General features: G+C 46.2%; 1 protein-coding gene across 2 annotated transcripts; it reads left to right on the top strand.

Annotated features, from left to right (window-relative positions):
- The first annotated feature begins 63 nt into the window (after positions 1 to 63).
- LOC108718625 (F-box/LRR-repeat protein 6) lies at positions 64 to 13,814 on the top strand. Of its 2 annotated transcripts, XM_041566762.1 has the most exons (9): positions 64 to 389; positions 785 to 943; positions 5,037 to 5,100; positions 7,842 to 7,973; positions 8,129 to 8,236; positions 9,594 to 9,707; positions 10,370 to 10,601; positions 10,775 to 11,009; positions 12,701 to 13,814. In XM_041566762.1, exons 1-9 carry the CDS (start codon positions 64 to 66, stop codon positions 12,858 to 12,860), a joined length of 1,530 nt encoding a protein of 509 aa, XP_041422696.1. In that variant the 3' UTR covers positions 12,861 to 13,814. The 2 variants fall into 2 exon arrangements, with proteins under 2 accessions (XP_041422696.1, XP_041422697.1); XM_041566763.1 differs by lacking the exon at positions 8,129 to 8,236.
- The last annotated feature ends 8,275 nt before the right edge of the window (positions 13,815 to 22,089 follow it).

The following is a 22,089-nucleotide window of genomic DNA, read 5'->3' as shown; positions in this document are numbered from 1 at the left end:
AGACACAGAGGGGACAGAGTCTCGTTACCGACTCGCTTTCCTCTGTCATTTACCCCCCAGGCGATGGGATCAGAAGGACAAAGCGCCCCCGGGAGGGGCAGAAAGAGACGCGCCGGAAACAAACCGGGCAAAAGAAAGCGCCGCGCTCATCAGCCACGCCCCTCCTTCTACATCCACCACACGGACAGGGACATGCTGCTGCTCATATCCAATCAGGAGGGAGAGGGGGACGTCCCTGTGTCTCGCAGGAGAAAAGAAGCGACTGAGACCCCGGGGGCGGAGCCTCCTGTCACTGACTCGGGCTGGGGCTGCTCCATTCCTCTAGAGATCTTACACGGGATCTTCCTGCTGCTCGTACAGTCCGAGGGGGCGGTACCAACACTGTGCAGGTGAGTCTGGGGGCGGGGCCAACACTGCAAGTGAGTCTGGGGGCGGGGCCAACACATGCAAGTGAGTCTGGGGCGGGGCCAACACTGCAAAGTGAGTCTGGGGCCGGGGCAACACTGGCCAAGTGAGTCTCGGCCAGAGGCGGGCCAACGCTGCAGAATGAGGTCTGGGGGCGGCTGCCAAATTGCAGTGAGTCTAGCCAGTTGAATCCTGGGGGCCGGGCAACATTGCAGGTGAGTCTGGGGCGGGGCCAACACTGCAGATGAGTCTGGGGGCGGTGCCAACTCTGCAGGTGAGTCTGGGGGGGTGCAGGACACACAGGTGATGTTGTTGCCCCATTCTATAGAGGCAGTGAGTAGAAGTGTTTTGGCCGCTCACCCCGTCCCCTGTGCCCCAGGTTATCCCGCGTGTGTCGCCGTTGGAATCAAGTTGCTTCCAGCCCCCACCTGTGGCTCCGCGTGTCCATTGGCTTCTGCTGGGGGGATCCAGGCAAGAAACAGCCCCCGAAGACTCAAAGCAAAATCCGAGAGACGCTGGAATGGCTCATAAAGGAAAGGTCAGTTCTTCTTCCCACAATCCTCCTCTTCCCAACCTGGGCTCCCAGGGGCCACACCTTGCACATCAGCCACATGCAGAAGTGTTTAAAGACGGTAAATACTCTCTCCATATTAACTATGCCGATAACGCGCTCTCCTGAATACTCTCTACTACACGCTAAGACTTGCTTGTGTCTTCTTGACTGGTCCACGCAGTGCAACCTGGCATAGTCTGACGTAAAAAGAAAGTGAGATCCCCACCACGCCCCTGAAAATGTCAAAACTTTTGGGTGTGTAGCATAGTAGATGGGTATGAATTCGTATGTGTGTACTCTGTATATTCCTATGCTGTAAAATGGGTATACTCTTTAACTGCTTCTCTGGTGCACTGCCGCTCATCTGACTCCTGATACAACTTCCTAGATATCATTCATTCCTCATTCTCAGCTGGGTTTTATATTGTTCTGTTGTCAACCTTGTCATTTGTGTCTTGGTCCGCTTTTTCTTCTCTGTGCACTGCTTGCTTCTGGATCCCCTGATAGCAACTTCCAAATAATCCATTTCCTTCCTCATTCTCACTGGGTTTATAGTTCGTGTGTAACTGTCTTGTGTTGTCCTTTCTTCTCGTGGCACTGCTGGCTTCTGTGTAAGTTATAAAAGACTCCTGATTAAACTTCCCAATATCCATTTCATACTCATTTGCTCACTGCGGTTTATTCGTGTTGTCCGCTATCCTCATAGCACTGGGGCTTGGCCGTTTCTGACTCCTGATACAAGACTTTCCCATATCCTTCATTATCTCATTCTCACTGGGGATTTATAAGTTCGTGTGTACTGGTCATTGTGATCTTGTCTTTCCTCTGCGGACTGCCTGGCCGTCTGACTCCTGATACAACTTCCCAATATCCTTCGATTCCTCATTTCATGGTTTATAGTTCTGTGTAACCTGCATTGTGTCTAGTCCTTTCCTCTTCTCTGCACTGCTGGCTTCTGACTCCCTAGAATAACACTTACCAATATCTCATCATCCTATGCACCTCATATATCTCACCTGGGTTTCATAGTTCTGTGTACTGTCATTTGTGTTGTCCCTTTCTCGTCTGCTGCACTAGCTATGCTTCTGACTGCCTGTATACATAATACCCAATTATCCACTTCATTCCTCATTCTCATGGGTTTGATTGTGTTCTGTCCCTTCCCTGCAACTGGTGCCTCTGAACTCGCCGTGATTAAAACTTCCCCAATATCCATCTCATTCCTCATTCTTTACTGGGTTTATAGTTCTGTGTACTGTCATTGCTGTCTGTCCCTTTCTCTGCAACTGCTGCATCTGACTTCTGATTTGCAGAGTTAAGCTTTCCACATAATCCATTGTGCATCTCCTTCACATTCTCTACTCGGGTATTCATAGTTTGTTGTAAACTGTCATTGTGTTTGTCCCTTTCTCTTTTCTCTGCAATGCTAGCTTTCTGACTCCTTGCATTACAACTTCCCAATATCCATTCATTTCCCTCATTCTCACTGGGTTCTTATAGGTTCTGTGATAACTGTCATGTGTGTCTGTCCTTTTCTCTGCCACTGGCTGCTTCTGACCTCCTGATTACAAACTTCCCAATATTCCAATTTCATTTCCTCATCCTCACTGGGTGTATTAGTTCTGTGTAACTGTCATGTGTCTGTTTCCCTTTCTCTGCACTGCTGCCTTCCTTGACCTCCTGATACCACTTCCGCAATATCCATTCATTCCTCCATTTCCACTTGGGTTTTATAGTTCTGGTGTAAACTTCATTGTGTCGTCCCATTTTCTCTGCACTGCCTGCTTTCTGGACTCCTGATACAACTTCCCAATATCCATTCACATTCCTGCATTCTTCATTGGTTTAGTAGTTCTGTGTAACTGTCATTGTGTCTGTCCCTTTCTCTTCTCTGGCACTGCTGCTTACTGACTTCCTGATTACCAACTTCCCAATATCCATTTCATTCCTCATTCTCACTGGTTTTATAGTTTCTATGTAACTGTCATTGGTGGTCGTGTCCCCTTTCTCCTGCAGCCTGGCTGGCTTCTGGACTCCTGGATACAACGTTTCCCAATATCCATTCATTCCTCATTCTCACTGGGTTTATTAGTTCTGTGTAACTGTCATTGGTCTGTCCCTTTCTCTTCTCTGCACTGCCTGCTTCTGACTCCTGATACAACTTCCCAATATCCATTCATTCCTCATTCTCACTGGGTTTATAGTTCTGTGTAACTGTCATTGTGTCTGTCCCTTTCTCTTCTCTGCACTGCTGCTTCTGACTCCTGATACAACTTCCCAATATCCATTCATTCCTCATTCTCACTGGGTTTATAGTTCTGTGTAACTGTCATTGGTCTGTCCCTTTCTCTGCACTGCTGCCTCTGACTTCCTGATACAACTTCCCAATAGTCCATTCATTCCTCATTCTCACTGGGTTTATAGTTCTGTGTAACTGTCAATTGTGTCTGTCCCTTTCTCTTCTCTGCACTGCTGCTTCTGACTCCTGATACAACTTCCCAATATCCATTCATTCCTCATTCTCACTGGGTTTATAGTTCTGTGTAACTGTCATTGTGTCTGTCCCTTTCTCTTCTCTGCACTGCTGCTTCTGACTCCTGATACAACTTCCCAATATCCATTCATTCCTCATTCTCCACTGGGTTTATAGTTCTGTGTAACTGTCATTGTGTCTGTCCTTTCTCTGCACTGCTGCCTCTGACTCCTGATACAACTTCCCAATATCCATTCATTCCTCATTCTCACTGGGTTTATAGTTCTGTGTAACTGTCATTGTGTCTGTCCCTTTCTCTTCTCTGCACTGCTGCTTCTGACTCCTGATACAACTTCCCAATATCCATTCATTCCTCATTCTCACTGGGTTTATAGTTCTGTGTAACTGTCATTGTGTCTGTCCTTTCTCTTCTCTGCACTGCTGCTTCTGACTTCCTGATACAACTTCCCAATATCCATTTCATTCCTCATTCTCACTGGGTTATAGTTCTGTGTAACTGTCATTGTGTCTGTCCCTTTCTCTTCTCTGCACTGCTGCCTTCTGACTCCTGATACAACTTCCCAATATCCATTCATTCCTCATTCTCACTGGGTTTTATAGTTCTGTGTAACTGTCATTGTGTCTGTCCCTTTCTCTGCACTGCTGCTCTGACTCCTGATACAACTTCCCAATATCCATTCATTCCTCCATTCTCACTGGGTTTATAGTTCTGTGTAAACTGTCATTGTGTCTGTCCCTTTCTCTTCTCTGCACTGCTGCTTCTGACTCCTGATACAACTTTCCCAATATCCATTCATTCCTCATTCTCACTGGGTTTATAGTTCTGTGTAACTGTCATTTGTGTCTGTCCCTTTCTCTGCACTGCTGCTTCTGACTCCTGATACAACTTCCCAATATCCATTCATTCCTCATTCTCACTGGGTTTATAGTTCTGTGTAACTGTCATTGTGTCTGTCCCTCTCTTCTCTGCACTGCTGCTTCTGACTCCTGATACAACTTCCCAATATCCATTCATTCCTCATTCTCACTGGGTTTTATAGTTCTGTGTACTGTCATTGTGTCTGTCCCTTTCTCTGCACTGCTGCTTCTGACTCCTGATACAACTTCCCAATATCCATTCATTCCTCATTCTCACTGGGTTATAGTTCTGTGTAACTGTCATTGTGTCTGTCCCTTTCTCTGCACTGCTGCCTCTGACTCCTGATACAACTTCCCAATATCCATTCATTCCTCATTCTCACTGGGTTTATAGTTCTGTGTAACTGTCATTGTGTCTGTCCCTCTCTTCTCTGCACTGCTGCTTCTGACTCCTGATACAACTTCCCAATATCCATTCATTCCTCATTCTCACTGGGTTTATAGTTCTGTGTAACTGTCATTGTGTCTGTCCCTTTCTCTGCACTGCTGCTTCTGACTCCTGATACAACTTCCCAATATCCATTCATTCCTCATTCTCACTGGGTTTATAGTTCTGTGTAACTGACATTATTGGGGTGTCACTGCATTGTTTCAAGAGTAAGAACCAGAAAGAACAGAAAGTGAGGGTGTCAGTTTGTCTCAGCCTGTCCTGTTCTATATTCCCAGGCTGTCTCTCATGTCAGAGTTCTCGCTGCATCACTGGAAGACACAGGTCCCATTTGTGGTGAAGGTAACGTTCAATTGCTGAGGGAACACAGATATGGGATAGAATATATTTACCATTGGGATAGAAGAGTGTTATTCTTTAGTATGGATGGAGGGTTATGCAAGTAATTAGTAATGGGGTTGAACTGGAGAAGACATTAGTTAGTATGGAGGGCAGAAATGTACAAGCTTGTAGCTTAAGTCATTAATTAGTATGGGGGGCAGACGTGTCCCAAGTAATTAATATGGGGGCAGACGTGTCCCAAGTAATTAATATGGGGGGCAGACGTGTGCCAAGTAATTAATATGGGGGCAGACGTGTGGCAGTAATTAATATGGGGGGCAGACGTGTGCCAAGTAATTAATATGGGGGGCAGACGTGTGCCAAGTAATTAATATGGGGGGCAGACGTGTGCCAAGTAATTAATATGGGGGGCAGACGTGTGCCAAGTAATTAATATGGGGGGCAGACGTGTGCCAAATAATTAATATGGGGGGCAGACGTGTGCCAAGTAATTAATATGGGGGGCAGACGTGTGCCAGTAATTAATATGGGGGCAGACGTGTGGCAGTAATTAATATGGGGGGCAGACCGTGTGCCAGTAATTAATATGGGGGGCAGACGTGTGCCAAGTAATTAATATGGGGGGCAGACGTGTGCCAAGTAATTAATATGGGGGGCAGACGTGTGCCAAATAATTAATATGGGGGGCAGACGTGTGCCAGTAGTTAATATGAGGGTCAGACGTGTGCCAAGTAATTAATATGGGGGGCAGACGTGTGCCAAGTAATTAATATGGGGGGCAGACGTGTGGCAGTAATTGATATGGGGGGCAGACTTGTGGCAGTAATTAATATGGGGGCAGACGTGTGCCAGTAGTTAATATGGGGGGCAGACGTGTGCCAGTAATTAATATGGGGGGCAGACGTGTGCCAGTAATTAATATGGGGGCAGACGTGTGCCAGTAGTTAATATGGGGGGCAGACGTGTGCCAGTAATTAATATGGGGGGCAGACGTGTGCCAGTAATTAATATGGGGGGCAGACGCGTGCCAGTAATTAATATGGGGGGCAGACGTGTGGCAGTAATTAATATGGGGGGCAGACGTGTGGCAGTAATTAATATGGGGGGCAGACGTGTGGCAGTAATTAATATGGGGGGAAGACGTGTGCCAATAATTAATATGGGGGGCAGACGGGTGTCAGTAATTAATATGGGGGGCAGACGTGTGCCAGTAATTAATATGGGGGGCAGATGTGTGTCAGTAATTAATATGGGGGGCAGACGTGTGCCAGTAATTAATATGGGGGGCAGATGTGTGTCAGTAATTAATATGGGGGGCAGACGTGTGTCAGTAATTAATATGGGGGGCAGACGTGTGCCAGTAATTAATATGGGGGGGCAGATGTGTGCCAGTAATTAATATGGGGGGCAGATGTGTGTCAGTAATTAATATGGGGGGCAGACGTGTGTCAGTAATTAATATGGGGGGCAGACGTGTGTCAGTAATTAATATGGGGGGCAGACATGTGCCAGTAATTAATATGGGGGGCAGATGTGTGTCAGTAATTAATATGGGGGGCAGACGTGTGTCAGTAATTAATATGGGGGGCAGACATGTGCCAGTAATTAATATGGGGGCAGACGGGTGTCAGTAATTAATATGGGGGGCAGACGTGTGGCAGTAATTAATATGGGGGGAAGACGTGTGCCAATAATTAATATGGGGGGCAGACGGGTGTCAGTAATTAATATGGGGGGCAGACGTGTGCCAGTAATTAATATGGGGGGCAGATGTGTGTCAGTAATTAATATGGGGGGCAGACGTGTGTCAGTAATTAATATGGGGGGCAGACGTGTGCCAGTAATTAATATGGGGGGCAGATGTGTGTCAGTAATTAATATGGGGGGCAGACGTGTGTCAGTAATTAATATGGGGGGCAGACGTGTGCCAGTAATTAATATGGGGGGCAGATGTGTGCCAGTAATTAATATGGGGGGGCAGATGTGTGTCAGTAATTAATATGGGGGGCAGACGTGTGTCAGTAATTAATATGGGGGGCAGACGTGTGTCAGTAATTAATATGGGGGGCAGACATGTGCCAGTAATTAATATGGGGGGCAGATGTGTGTCAGTAATTAATATGGGGGGCAGACGTGTGTCAGTAATTAATATGGGGGGCAGACATGTGCCAGTAATTAATATGGGGGGCAGACGGGTGTCAGTAATTAATATGGGGGGCAGACATGTGCCAGTAATTAATATGGGGGGCAGACATGTGGCAGTAATTAATATGGGGGGCAGACATGTGTCAGTAATTAATATGGGGGGCAGACGTGTGCCAGTAATTGATATGGGGGGGCAGAATGCTCAGGGATGAATAGAGAAGAGGGTGGAGATGACTATAGATGTGCAGATTTAGATTTAATATCTTCAGACCTGTCACTGACCATTAACATGAAATAAAATCGTAAGAGAACCAATCACACGATGTTGTGGCCATGACAGTAAAGCTAAGAAAGTCTGACAGAGAGAAGTGACAGTCAGTGAGAAGGTCAGAGATATTATCATTAACATCGACTAAACGACCGATCTCCATGGTACAAAAATGTTGTGACGATCCTAAAAGTCGGAAAATTGTACAAAAGTTGGATTCGTGTGATTATATGTTTGTGCGTGTGACCAGCTTAAGGGTTAGTATGGGGGTAGCCAGAGAAGGATTGGGGTGCAGTATCCAGTTACCCTCTTTCCTTGTTCATTACAGACCCTCGCTGCCTCCTGCCCCCGCCTCTCGTCTCTCACCCTCTCTCACTGTACTGGGGTCAGTGCCGATTCCCTTTTCACTGCTGCCCAAAACTGCCCTGAGCTGCTCAGCCTGAACCTGCAGAACTCACAGGTGAGCCCCCTGTTGGGAAGTAACTTCTTGTGTTGGGAAACCCCCGGGAATGTGATCTGGGTGTGAGGGAGTCACGACTCTAATGCCCACGACTGCCCCTGTCTTTTACCCCACAAGTGCCACGTAAATCTGACTCCCTGTGTCTCTGCTCTCAGGTAGAATCTCCAGCTGTGCTTGGTGTCCTGGATGTGTGTGGCCCCCGCCTGCAGAGACTCTTTCTCACCTATAGCAACCGACTGACTGCCATCATGAGTAGCCTGACTGTGAGACTATGGACTCTGCACTCTCCATTTACTTCTACATTCTTCTACTTCCTTCTCTCCCCTCTTCTCTGTCTGCTCCATCACTGAGGGATTATAAGAGATAATGTACCCCCTACTGTAAATGATAAGGATATTAGAAGTCACTGAGGGGTTGTTCTGTGACCATATAAAGGCACAAGGCTGCAGGCTGAGTTATACAGGGAACTCTGAGTATCACTCATGTATTATAAGGGATAATGTACCCCCTACTGTAAATGATAAGGATATTAGAAGTCACTGAGGGGTTGTTCTGTGACCATATAAAGGCACAAGGCTGCAGGCTGAGTTATACAGGGAACTCTGAGTATCACTCATGTATTATAAGGGATAATGTACCCCCTACTGTAAATGATAAGGATATTAGAAGTCACTGAGGGGTTGTTCTGTGACCATATAAAGGCACAAGGCTGCAGGCTGAGTTATACAGGGAACTCTGAGTATCACTCATGTATTATAAGGGATAATGTACCCCCTACTGTAAATGATAAGGATATTAGAAGTCACTGAGGGGTTGTTCTGTGACCATATAAAGGCACAAGGCTGCAGGCTGAGTTATACAGGGAACTCTGAGTATCACTCATGTATTATAAGGGATAATGTACCCCCTACTGTAAATGATAAGGATATTAGAAGTCACTGAGGGGTTGTTCTGTGACCATATAAAGGCACAAGGCTGCAGGCTGAGTTATACAGGGAACTCTGAGTATCACTCATGTATTATAAGGAATAATGTACCCCCTACTGTAAATGATAAGGATATTAGAAGTCACTGAGGGGTTGTTCTGTGACCATATAAAGACACAAGGCTGCAGGCTGAGTTATACAGGGAACTCTGAGTATCACTCATGTATTATAAGGGATAATGTACCCCCTACTGTAAATGATAAGGATATTAGAAGTCACTGAGGGGTTGTTCTGTGACCATATAAAGGCACAAGGCTGCAGGCTGAGTTATACAGGGAACTCTGAGTATCACTCATGTATTATAAGGGATAATGTACCCCCTACTGTAAATGATAAGGATATTAGAAGTCACTGAGGGGTTGTGACCATATAAAGGCACAAGGCTGCAGGCTGAGTTATACAGGGAACTCTGAGTATCACTCATGTATTATAAGGGATAATGTACCCCCTACTGTAAATGATAAGGATATTAGAAGTCACTGAGGGGTTGTTCTGTGACCATAGGACATTTGCCCCACTGCTAGAACCACTGAATGTTCTCCCGGGTGTTATGGCCCATTTCGTGCTGGGTTCATCTCCTGTACCGCAGAGCTTACAGGTTGTACTTACATTGTTTCTCCTTCTCACCAATCAGAGTGGTTCGTGCCCGGAGCTGAGAGTGCTAGAGTTGAGCACAGAGATAAAACAGGGCGAGAGCCACTTACAGATTTGTATCGAGACCCTACAAACTGGCTGTCCAAAACTTGAGGTAACCCCACCCCTTGAGCCCCAACAGGCTTGCACATACGTATTTCTCTTTGGGGTACAGATCTCCAGTAGTTCCTGCAGAGCCAAGTGGGGGTTAACAGAGATGGAAGCAGTGCAGCTTTATTCTTTACATTATGTGAAAGTCTGGGACCACCAGAAATCATGTGAATATGGAGTTCAGCCCTGTAACTTGCATGTTTCCATGGTAACCTGACACGTCTGTCCATTAAACTGTCCATGCTGCATGGCTGGATAGTGATTAGTTTCATGGCTGCATAGAGAGCGGTGCAGTCTGCACCAGAGCTCATCATTAAACAGCCCGGCAGCTGCTTTTGTATATAGGAATTTAGCTGACTGGATAGACCTATAGGCCCCTATAGAGTAGGCCACAGGCTGGAGAGTCTCCTGATTGGCAGGCAAGAAAAGGGCGAGTCTTGACAAATAGACCCCAGTGTTATATGTGCTTTTTGGAGTTACAGGTCGGAGTGACCCTGTGAGCTCACATCCTTCACCCTAAAGGCCAGAGGAGGGAGGAGTCTTGGGGAAGGCGGGGACTTGCTTTGTGTGTTCAGCAGCGCAGGCAATTTAATATGAAGATTGTTGTTTATTTTATTGCCCCCAAGAGTCCGATCTCTTCCTCACCCCTTACCTGTCATTCCTTAGGTGCTTCGACTCCTCAATCTCGTGTGGTCCCCAAAATCTGGGGGGCGCTGTGTGTCGGAGGCGCTTGGCTTTGTGCACCTTCAGGAGCTCTGCCTCGCCACTTCATCCTATTCTTTTGTCAGCGACTCCGTGTGTCAGCGACTCCTGCGTGACTCCGCCCACCTGAAAATCCTGGATCTGAGGGGCTGTTACCGGGTCACCCCGGGTGGTATCTGTCAGCTGCCCTGTGTGGGTAAGAATTCTGGCATGTGAGGGTAATGTAAAGAGCTATTCAATTATGTATGTCCAACTGCTTGCAATATGGCAGCTCCCACCCACATCCTGGGCTGTTATATACAGTGTATATAGTCTATAGCTGTGTATATAGTCATTGCCAGTATCACACCCTGAGTGTGTCTCTTGCAGACCTGGAGCGACTCTACCTGGGCATCTACTGCAGCACAAAGAACCTGGCACTGCCCCGCACTGGCTGCTCTCTCATTGCCCAACGCTGGCAGCACAGCCTCCAGGAACTCGACATCACCGCTCACAGTTACAGCGAGGAGGATCTGGCACAGGCACTGAACATTCTCTCCACCAGGGGGAGCCACCTCCATTCCCTAAACTTGGCCGGGACAAAGGTCATGTCTCCAGCTGTCAGGTGACTCCTCTCTGCCAATAGGAAACATGGGGGCACAGGGCTGCACAGTGAATTTCACTAATATTACTGGGTGCTCTCTCCTCCTATAGATCCTATTTACATTCTGAATATGTGTAACCTTGTTATGAGCTAAGGGGGCCCAGTCTGAAGGTCAGTTAGGGGGAGATTTGGGGTGAGTGTTTATTTGTACCCTGGGTACCCCTGGAACTATAGCAGGGTGACTGTTACCCCAATGTTTCTATATATCTGTAACCTTGTTATGAGCTAAGGGGGCCCAGTCTGAAGGTCAGTTAGGGGGAGATTTGGGGTGTGTGTTTATTTGTACCCTGGGTACCCCTGGAACTATAGCAGGGTGACTGTTACCCCAATGTTTCTATATATCTGTAACCTTGTTATGAGCTAAGGGGGCCCAGTCTGAAGGTCAGTTAGGGGGAGATTTGGGGTGAGTGTTTATTTGTGCCCTGGGTACCCCAGGAACTATAGCAGGGTGACACCCCAATGTTTCTATATATCTGTAACCTTGTTATGAGCTAAGGGGGCCCAGTCTGAAGGTCAGTTAGGGGGAGATTTGGGGTGAGTGTTTATTTGTGCCCTGGGTACCCCTGGAACTATAGCAGGGTGACTGTTACCCCAATGTTTCTATATATCTGTAACCTTGTTATGAGCTAAGGGGGCCCAGTCTGAAGGTCAGTTAGGGGGAGATTTGGGGTGTGTGTTTATTTGTACCCTGGGTACCCCTGGAACTATAGCAGGGTGACTGTTACCCCAATGTTTCTATATATCTGTAACTTTGTTATGAGCTAAGGGGACCCAGTCTGAAGGTCAGTTAGGGGGAGATTTGGGGTGAGTGTTTATTTGTACCCTGGGTACCCCTGGAACTATAGCAGGGTGACACCCCAATGTTTCTATATATCTGTAACCTTGTTATGAGCTAAGGGGGCCCAGTCTGAAGGTCAGTTAGGGGGAGATTTGGGGTGAGTGTTTATTTGTACCCTGGGTACCCCTGGAACTATAGCAGGATGACTGTTACCCCAATGTTTCTATATATCTGTAACCTTGTTATGAGCTAAGGGGGCCCAGTCTGAAGGTCAGTTAGGGGGAGATTTGGGGTGAGTGTTTATTTGTACCCTGGGTACCCCTGGAACTATAGCAGGGTGACACCCCAATGTTTCTATATATCTGTAACCTTGTTATGAGCTAAGGGGGCCCAGTCTGAAGGTCAGTTAGGGGGAGATTTGGGGTGAGTGCTTATTTGTACCCTGGGTACCCCTGGAACTATAGCAGGGTGACACCCCAATGCTTCTATATATCTGTAACCTTGTTATGAGCTAAGGGGGCCCAGTCTGAAGGTCAGTTAGGGGGAGATTTGGGGTGAGTGCTTATTTGTACCCTGGGTACCCCTGGAACTATAGCAGGGTGACACCCCAATGTTTCTATATATCTGTAACCTTGTTATGAGCTAAGGGGGCCCAGTCTGAAGGTCAGTTAGGGGGAGATTTGGGGTGAGTGTTTATTTGTACCCTGGGTACCCCTGGAACTATAGCAGGGTGACACCCCAATGTTTCTATATATCTGTAACCTTGTTATGAGCTAAGGGGGCCCAGCCTGAAGGCCAGACTATAAATTGTAGAGAAGCCATATTTGTGCAATATGTATTTGCCCCCTTGATGAGCTGAATTTCCCCCTTACAGGGAGTTGCTCTCTAGTTGCCCGTCCCTCATGCACCTGGACTTGTCGTCGTGCCGGTACCTCCCGAGGGGCATGAAACGCGTGTACCGAGGGGAGCAAGATATCCGCCAGTGTCTCGCTGCACTTACTGAGGAGTTACGGAAGGAATTAGACACAGAGTAATGCTCCTGGAAGGGGTAACTCTGTGCAATGTGGGTAGATTCTTGGATTACCAGAAGGTTATTGTGACCCATTTTGGCGTTAAATGAGTTCACTTTGGCACCTGGAGCTGATGTTGCAGTTGGTCTGGCTTATTAAGATCCTCTTTACATGTTGCTGGTCCAGGTACTGGTTGGTCCAGTTTTGCTCTTGGAGGAGAAGCGGAAGAGATGGATCTACACCAACAGCTTGGGAATCGGATCATGGGGGGTTGGGTGCCCCACAATCGAGCCATATTCTCTCTTGGGACCAAGCAGTGTTAGAAAGAGGAGTCTTAACAAGTAACCACTGCCGTTGTTTACCCCCCTTTTTGTTCTGTAGGGCCACAGTGGGAGGAGTTAATATATTGCTAAGGGAAAGTGCGGTTTTCATGGCACCCGCTGATTAGATTAAAGGGGTACCTCACCTTCCAAACACTCTTGGTTTAGTTGTTATTCATAGTCCCCCCACAATCAAGGCTTTTCCTAATTTCTTTCCGTTATTTGGGACTTTTTTTTTTTTTTTTTAACTGTAGAAAACCTAATGTTCCTCTCTCTCTGGGGTCTCCATCTGGCAGTAACCACGGGGCAAACTCTGAACTGTCCCTTTCTCTCTCCCCACTCCTTCCATAAGTCCCAGTCCCTCTCTGTGCCGCCCGGAACTTCCCCTCTATCTCTGTTCTCTCCCCACCCCTCTTCTACATACCTGCCCCTTCCCAAATTCCACTGTCTGCCCCACCCCCGCCCTGATCTCTGTTTCCATTTCCCCTCATTGTCTGAAATCTCGGGGGGCTTCAGCTGACGGGAGGAAATGAAATCAACCCACCCTCAGCCCAAGGGCCTCATTGACAAACTAGGGAACAAATCTTCTGATTTCCTCTCGGAAAATAAACATTTCCAAATTTTAAATTGAAAACAATAAAGTTACTAATTGTGCTAATTATTGATTTCTTTGTGTCGGTAACGTCTCTAGTCGCCTCCAGTCAGTGCAGACGTGTGGGTTATGTCCAGGTTCACCTCTAGAGGCGGGGACAGAAGAATTGGTCTCTTGGCCCCTCCTTCGTGATATATAAGCTCCACCTTTGTTTCCCAGTTTTGTCCTGCCATGGAGGTGAAGGACAGAAATCCCTCTTTATTCTCTATTTTATTTGTTTCCTGCCACTCTATGATATTCCTTATCACACATGGAGGCAAGTGGAGCTGTCTCCCAACACTATGTGCTACTCCCTCCTTGCTGGCACATTGCAGTAAGTGGAATGGCACTAACTCTGTCCTCCTGTCAGACAGTTATAGGATGAGGGGCCAGGTATGTGGAGCTTTCTATACGCCCAATGGGAGTAGGATGAATATTATAGCACAGCTATGCTGAGGTACCTACATCAACTTACACAGCGCTAAGTGTGGCCACGCTGAGCTTCTAAAAGACACAACAACCTGGGTGACAGAGTGGAGCTTGTACCACAGACAAATCATATGGACTTGATTCTAGATGGGGACAGGCAGCAGAGACAATGTCCACAACACAAATCCCAACCCAGATAGGAGATTTCCCAGCCAGCTTTGTCTTCAGGAGGAGCCCTCTGCTTCTGTGAGAGGACCAAGGAAAGAGTTCTGGGCAGACAAGGGAACCACCAAACATTAAGGTACGAGGAACAAGGAGCATTCTTGAGGACAGGCTGATTTGAGACCAATAAGGCAGAGAAGTACTGAATCAGGAGACAAAAGCGTAGTAAAGGTTACCGGCCAGGTCAAACCAACAGTGTCGCAGTACAAAAGCAGAATCCGAGAGAATGGGCAGAAGTCAGGACAAGCTGAAAATTGGGGATGGTCAGGAATAGACAAGGCAGACTAGAAATTGCACCTAGGAACTATAGAAAATAGACCTACCTCTGGCAAGGAACAGTTGGTCGTGGGCCCTTTAAATATTTGAATTTTGCTTCGAACTCGATACATCACATGCAGCACTTTCGTCAAAAACCGGAAGAAGTGTGAGCACACGTGTATTGCGCATCGGCGGACAGAGGAACCATCAGGACATAACTTGGCAGAGGGGACTTTTAAAGAAATGTTCTTAGAGGACAATCAGACCTTATCACCAACCTAGGGAGTTACACCGCCTATCAGATACTCTCATTTGGGCAGTTACTGCTGAACATAAAGAGTCTTGGACCACTTGTCAAATCATTGAAATGTGATGAACCCATGAGTTGGCAGCAGGAACATCTGAGGAAGGACCAGAGAATGAAAAGGCTCTTGGATGATGGGCAAAAACAGTGAAAAACGGAGATTCTCCAGTGGATGAATTAGTGGCATTATTGAATGCAAACTCAGCCCACGGAAGAAAATCTGCCCAAAGTGACTGATTATTGGAGACATAACACATAATTTCTTCTGTCTGCCCGTTGGTCTGCGGATGGTACGCCGAGCAGAAAGACAAATCCGTACCCATAAGAGAGCAAAAGGGCCACCAAAACTGAACCCTCCTGTCAGAAACAATGTTCAATGGGACCCCATGAAGCGTAAATATATTGGATAGGAAAAGTTCGGCAAGAGAGGGAGGGCGGGAAGGTGAATGAAATGAGACATTTTACTAAAATGATCCAATACTGTTCCACAATGAAATCCATGGTGATATGAGTCCAAGGGTCTTTCAGGAATAGGAAGTGACTCTAGAAGCCCCTGAGAGTATTGACAAACCAGCAATAATCATTAGAATTACCAACATCCTCTCTCAATATTGGCCACTAGAGGGTAAAAAACAATGCCCACCTGCCTGTCTGGGATTTAAACGTATAGCAGATTCAATATAAAAAAATATCACATGTAGATTCAATCATGAATAGGAGAGCAATAAGATAACATGGAGTAAAATGGAGAGTAAAAGAAACAATAGAGAAAAGGGGAAAAAGAGAGAGAAAGAGAGAAAAAAAAAAAAGAGGGGGGGTTTAGGAAATAAATAAATACATAAATAAACAGATAAATAAGGTAGTAAAGGCGGCTGGGATAGGTATCACTGATCATAGGCATTTTCAAGATTGTAGGCAGTTTGGTGACCCAGAGAGAAAGTCAACAGATTATACATGTAATGCTATACATTGGATTTTTATGATCAGTAAAGACAGTAACCACATGCTTAGCAACCTCCAGAAGGTGTCCACGCTCTTCAAAGGCCATTTAAAAGATGGTGATTGTATTGAATTGCCTGAAACTCGGGCCGGTGCTCCTATCAGCAGAAAACGGCACCAGCCCGGGGTTATTCCAGTGAGCGCCACGGATCGATCCACTTCCATCTTCCCAATCATTTTGACTGTATTTGCCACTGGCAGCCAATCACACCCAAGCCATCACACTGCCTCCCAAATGTTTTATACATCATGTGCTATGCTTTGGATCGTCAGCTCTTCCACACCTTCAATCATTTTCTAGTCGGGAGTCCATACAGCTGATTTCTGTGAATCTTTGGCCAAACCAGAGGGACATGCCCCAGTTCCAAAGGCAGCCGTTACGCAAAAAATGATATCAAAAGTCCCAAGGCTTATTTGTAGTAAAAATAAATAATTTATTTATATTCACATTAAAACATTTGATACATACTAACCTCACATGGCCCACCTTACGCGTTTCGTACCCTCCGGCACTTAGTCATAGGTGTCTCTATGCATACATACAAATGATGGCCATATCCTTAAAGAAGGCCGAGAGAGAGAGACGGCTGGATCATTAGGGGATAGGCTAAATTCCACAAGCTGCGGTGAAGGAGTGGGGTAGAAGCCCAATGTAATGCTACATAAGGTATCCCAAACCCAGAACAAACCCGAAGGTCCTGGCCTTGGCTCATGCTTCTACAAGCCACCTTTCGGTTCTGCTACTTGAATGCTGCAATGTCTTACAGTGAAAGAACCAAGGAGGGAATTCTGGGCAGACAAGGGAACCAAACGTGAACTAGAGGTATGAGGAACAAGGAGCATCTTTAAGGGACAAGCCGAATCTATACCAACCAGGCAGAGCAATACTAAATCAGGAGACAAGAGTGTAGTCGAGGACCTACATTGGGCAAGGAACAATTGGCTGTGGGCCCTTTATATATCTTTGTGCCGACTCAATGACATCAGATCCAGCACTCGAGTTAAAAGCCCAGAAGTGGTAACATAGTAACATAGTAAGTAAGGTTGAAAAAAGACATGTCCATCGAGTTCAACCTTTTTTTCTTCTTTTTATTAACTACCTATCTGCCAGTTGATCCAGAGAAAGGAAAAAAAACATCTGAAGTCTCTCCAATTTGCCTCAGAGGGGGAAAATTCCTTCCTGACTCCAAAATGGGACCAGTCCCTGGATCAACTTGTACTATGAGCTATCTCCCATATCCCTGTATTCCCTCACTTGCTAAACACCATCCAACCCCTTCTTATACCTATCTAATGTATCAGCCTGTACCCCTGATTCACTTCCCAGCTCTCCCTGTAACACCCCTTTCCCTCCTCTAATCTCATTGGCTCCCTCCTGTCTGCTGGGAGGAGCTACTGGTGAATAAAGCATCCAACCCTTCCTTGTACCTATCTAATGTATCAGCCTGTACCCCTGATTCACTTCCCAGCTCTCCCTGTAACACCCCTTTCCCTCCTCTAATCTCATTGGCTTCCTCCTGTCTGCTGGGAGGAGCTACTGGTGAATAAAGCATCCGACCCTTCCTTGTACCTATCTAATGTATCAGCCTGTACCCCTGATTCACTTCCCAGCTCTCCCTGTAACACCCCTTTCCCTCCTCTAATCTCATTGGCTCCCTCCTGTCTGCTGGGAGGAGCTACTGGTGAATAAAGCATCCGACCCTTCCTTGTACCTATCTAATGTATCAGCCTGTACCACTGATTCACTTCCCAGCTCTCCCTGTAACACCCCTTTCCCTCCTCTAATCTCATTGGCTCCCTCCTGTCTGCTGGGAGGAGCTACTGGTGAATAAAGCATCCAACCCTTCCTTATACCTATCTAATGTATCAGCCTGTACCCCTGACTCACTTCCCAGCTCTCCCTGTAACACCCCTTTCCCTCCTCTAATCTCATTGGCTCCCTCCTGTCTGCTGGGAGGAGCTACTGGTGAATAAAGCATCCGACCCTTCCTTGTACCTATCTAATGTATCAGCCTGTACCCCTGATTAGTTGCCCTTCTCTGTCCCCTCTCTAATACAATAATGTCCTGTTTGAGTGATGGAGACCAAAACTGTAGGGCATATTCTAGATGGGGCCTTACCAGTGCTCTATACAGTGGGACCCCCTCCTCTCGTGACTCTCTGCCCCATTTAATACAAGTCAAGACCTTATTTGCCCTTGATGCTGCTGACTGGCATTGCTTGCTACAGACAAGTTTATTATCTACAAGGACTCCAAGCTCCGTCTCCATTATGGATTTGCCTAGTGCAGTCCCATTAAGGGTATAAGTGGATATTGTTACATCCCAGGTGCAGGACTTTACATTTATCAACATTGAATCTCATTTGCCACTTAGCTGCCCAGATTGCCAGTTAGTCAAGATCCTGTTGCAAGTGCCACATCCTGGATGGAATTAATTGGGCTGATAGTTTTGTCTGATCTACAAACACTAATACATTACTTACAATCCCCTCCCCTAAGTCATTAATGAAGAAGTGAAATAAAAGTGACCCCAATACTGAGCGTGGGTGAGAGCACCCCGGCTGCACCACTAGACCAGCAGGAATTCTCACAGCACTAAGTGCAAAGCACCGGAGTCTTCCCCTGACTTATCTGACATTGAGAAAAGCCCTGAATCGAATTTCCTGGGGCGGCCGGTCCTGTCAGTGCAGACGTCTGGGGTTTATTTTAAACCGTTTTCCGGTATCATTCGTTTAAAAACAAAAAGTTATGTTAGACTGCTCTACCGTTCTTGTTATGCTCCAATGTTCCCAAGTAGAAAGAAGAAAAAGTTTGTACCAGTGTCACGATAAAGCTCCTGCGCCACAGCTTCTGTCCCAAATAAGAAGCAATGCAAATGCCAAATCTTTAAGGTTGTGGACAAACAGGAACATAAAACCGCAGAAACTGTGCTGCAAGGTTTTTTTATTCACAACATGTTTCGAGCTCGTGGCTCTTTTTCAAAAAAAAAAAAAACTTGAAAAAGAGCCACTAGCTCGAAACATGTTGTGAATAAAAAAACCTTGCAGCACAGTTTCTGCGGTTTTATGTTCCTGTTTGTCCACAACCTTAAAGATTTGGAATGTTCCCAAGTATTGTCTTTTGGAAGAGAAACTTCGAGAGAGAGATGGACATTCGATATATTACCAAGGAGGGAGGAGCTACAAATCGGAATTCTTTTGTCCTGCCTCCAGAGGTTTAAAGGTTAAACCCCAGACAGTATGGGCCAAGGAGAAAAGCATTTACTGCTAAGAAAATCCCCTTATTGATAACATTTAATTTCCAGATTCGGAATTATACACATCTGAGGAGGCCAATTCCCACTCATATAGTGATTCTGATACAGAACAAGCTACATTTACCAAACCAGATGTTACCAGAGATGGAGATAAAAGATGAGGCCGTCACAGTCTTTAATGCAGACAAGGCACTAGGTGTCCACCACCTCCAAGGGAGGCTCAACCACTCATACACAATGGTGCAACCGGATCGTCGGTTTGCCTTGACACTTGCCCAGTCCCAGAGGAACAGGGGAAAGTATGGGATAAACTACCTAAAATAGATCCTGCTGTAGCAAGACTGTCTTCAGGGACCCCATGGATAAACGGTTGGAGTCATCACTAAAGAGAGCAGATACACAACCAACAGCAACCGTACAACCAGCGGCATTAGTGGCAGGGCAAGCTCACTCAACAAGGAAATTGCCCATAACCCGCCTACGTCAGCAAAAGAATTAACGGGAGACAATAGATTAAACACTGCTCTCTCCTTCTAGCAGACTCAGCATTAGCCTAGCCCAAACATCTGCAGCCAATTTGGTAGCAGTTAGACAAGCTCTACACCACTGGTCAGAAGATCCAGCTACACAGGAGAACCCTTGTTTGGTCCATATCTCAAGCAGATCACAGATGTCACGGGCAGAAAGAGCATCTTCCTTCCACCAGGTACAAAAGGTCATGTGGACCAATAGAACAGGTTTACCACCAGATGAACAGGTCCCACACCTAACCGCACTTCACTCCTTTTTCTCATCCACTTTTTACAACACCCGACAGACCAAACTACAAAGTGCAATAGATAACAGTGAGAGCAGTCCAGATTTCTCTCCTACTGGGAAGCCCACATTATGGACAATTGGGTTCTTCAAATTATTCACCAATGCTACATACTGTATACACTTCACAACGATGATTGGTTTAATCAATGGTACCCCCATAAAAGAAACACGCCCTACAATCTTTGTGTTAGGAAGGAGTCAATACAACTGTCCCCCACTGCCACAAATTCAAAGGGTTCTACTCCAACCTGTTCCTGGTGGCAAAAAAGAAAGTCACATTCTGACCAGTGTTAAAACTAAAACAGCTAAACATGTTTATCCACAACTAGAGGTTCAATATGGAGTATTCAGGTCAGCGACAGCCTTCATGGAACCAGGATCCTTCATGAGATCAATTGATCTTCAAGATGTAATCCTGCATGTTCTGATGCTCTGATGCCAAACTCACAACCATTCCTACAATTTGCAATTGATGACCAAGCAACAACCATTGAATCAACCAATTTGTAGCTCTTCCCTTTGGACTCTGCATGGCTCTGAGAGTGTTCACAAAAATTCAAGCACCAATGGCAGCACACTTACAAACAATGGGAATCCATGTGCTGCTGTATCTCGAGGACCTCCTGCTTAAAGTACCTTAGCAAATGCAGACAGCCAAAGACACAGAAATAACCCTACAAGTCTTCACACTACACAGTGGTTCATAAACCATCACAAAACTTCACGACTCCCCTTCCAGCGGATTAGCTTCTTAGGCCTAATGTTCAACTCCAAACAACAGACAGACCCTATTTAAGACCATAATCAGCAGGACAAGATGCTTCTTCCTCAAAAAAACCAAGGTAATAGCAGGGGACTGCCTTCAACTCCTGGGGTTCATGGAAGTGACATTAGAGACTTACTAACTTACTAACAGGCTGACGACTGGGAAAAGCAACTGGAAAAGGATAAGTATTTGATATTAACTGTTATTTTTTTAGTAAGGTTTTATATTTAAATACTGTGATTTTATTTGTTATAATTATAGACTGTATAAATAGAACTCCGGGGACTCCAGTGGAACTTGCTTTAGTGTTTAGCTGCTCTTAAAGGAGAAATCAACCTGTTCTAAAAAAAAACCTGTACCCCCCACCCCAGGTAAAACCCCCTCCCTCCCCTGGAACTTTGCTGGAAGAATCTGTGGCAAGGGGTAAGTATGGAGTATGGGGCATCTCCCTGGGGGGGGGGTAGTTAGCCTGGAGGGAGGGGGGTCTACCTGGGATGGTGGGTACGGGTTTTTTTCAGAACAGGTTGGATTCTCCTTTAAGTGTCTGCTCTTTAAGTGGGGGATCTGTAAGTGGAGTTACAAACACACAAATTTTAAACTAAAGGAGGTTCAAACTAGGTCAAAAGTTTGTTCTAACACCAAATTGTTTCATTCCTGTTGTGATGATGTGTAACTGGGATACTGAGTGCTAGTAAGATTGAAGGTCTGACTCAGTGCACAGTCATATGTATGTAGATTTGGATCAAGAGATCCACAACACTTACCTCTGTGGTGGGGGGAACAGAACAGCAGCAGGATGATGAGGCAGTCAGCTGGATGACAGTTAGAAAATCTAAGGTGGGCAAATGGAAAATGGAGGCTGATCTGGGGTTTATATTGTATGGGGGCCTAGCGGCTCCCAGAGGGAGTAGTCCGGACCAAGGAGGAAGCCAGGGGTTAAGTCCAGGTATGAAGTACAAATAAGGATGAGGCACAATCATAGTTTAAGTTCAGGCAAAGGTTCAAAGAGGCAGGCGGATAAATATCAGAGTCAGGATCAAAACAGGGATCAAAACCAGGAATCAAACAGTCAATAATACACCCAGTTACTTGCAGTATTGAAGACCTATAATTGGGCAGGGTTTTAGCGTCCAGGATGCTCTTTTAACTCTAATTTCGGCATTAAACAGTGACGTCATCACCGCGCCGGCGTTGCAGCACCCGCGTGTGCTGTATGGGTGCCGCCATCTTGGATCTTGCGCTGCAGCC

The sequence above is a fragment of the Xenopus laevis genome, chromosome 6L, assembly GCF_017654675.1.
Source record: "Xenopus laevis strain J_2021 chromosome 6L, Xenopus_laevis_v10.1, whole genome shotgun sequence".
Classification (NCBI taxonomy): domain Eukaryota; kingdom Metazoa; phylum Chordata; class Amphibia; order Anura; family Pipidae; genus Xenopus; species Xenopus laevis.
Note: the sequence above shows the minus strand (reverse complement) of the source record. Positions and strands in the feature narration are given on the sequence as shown.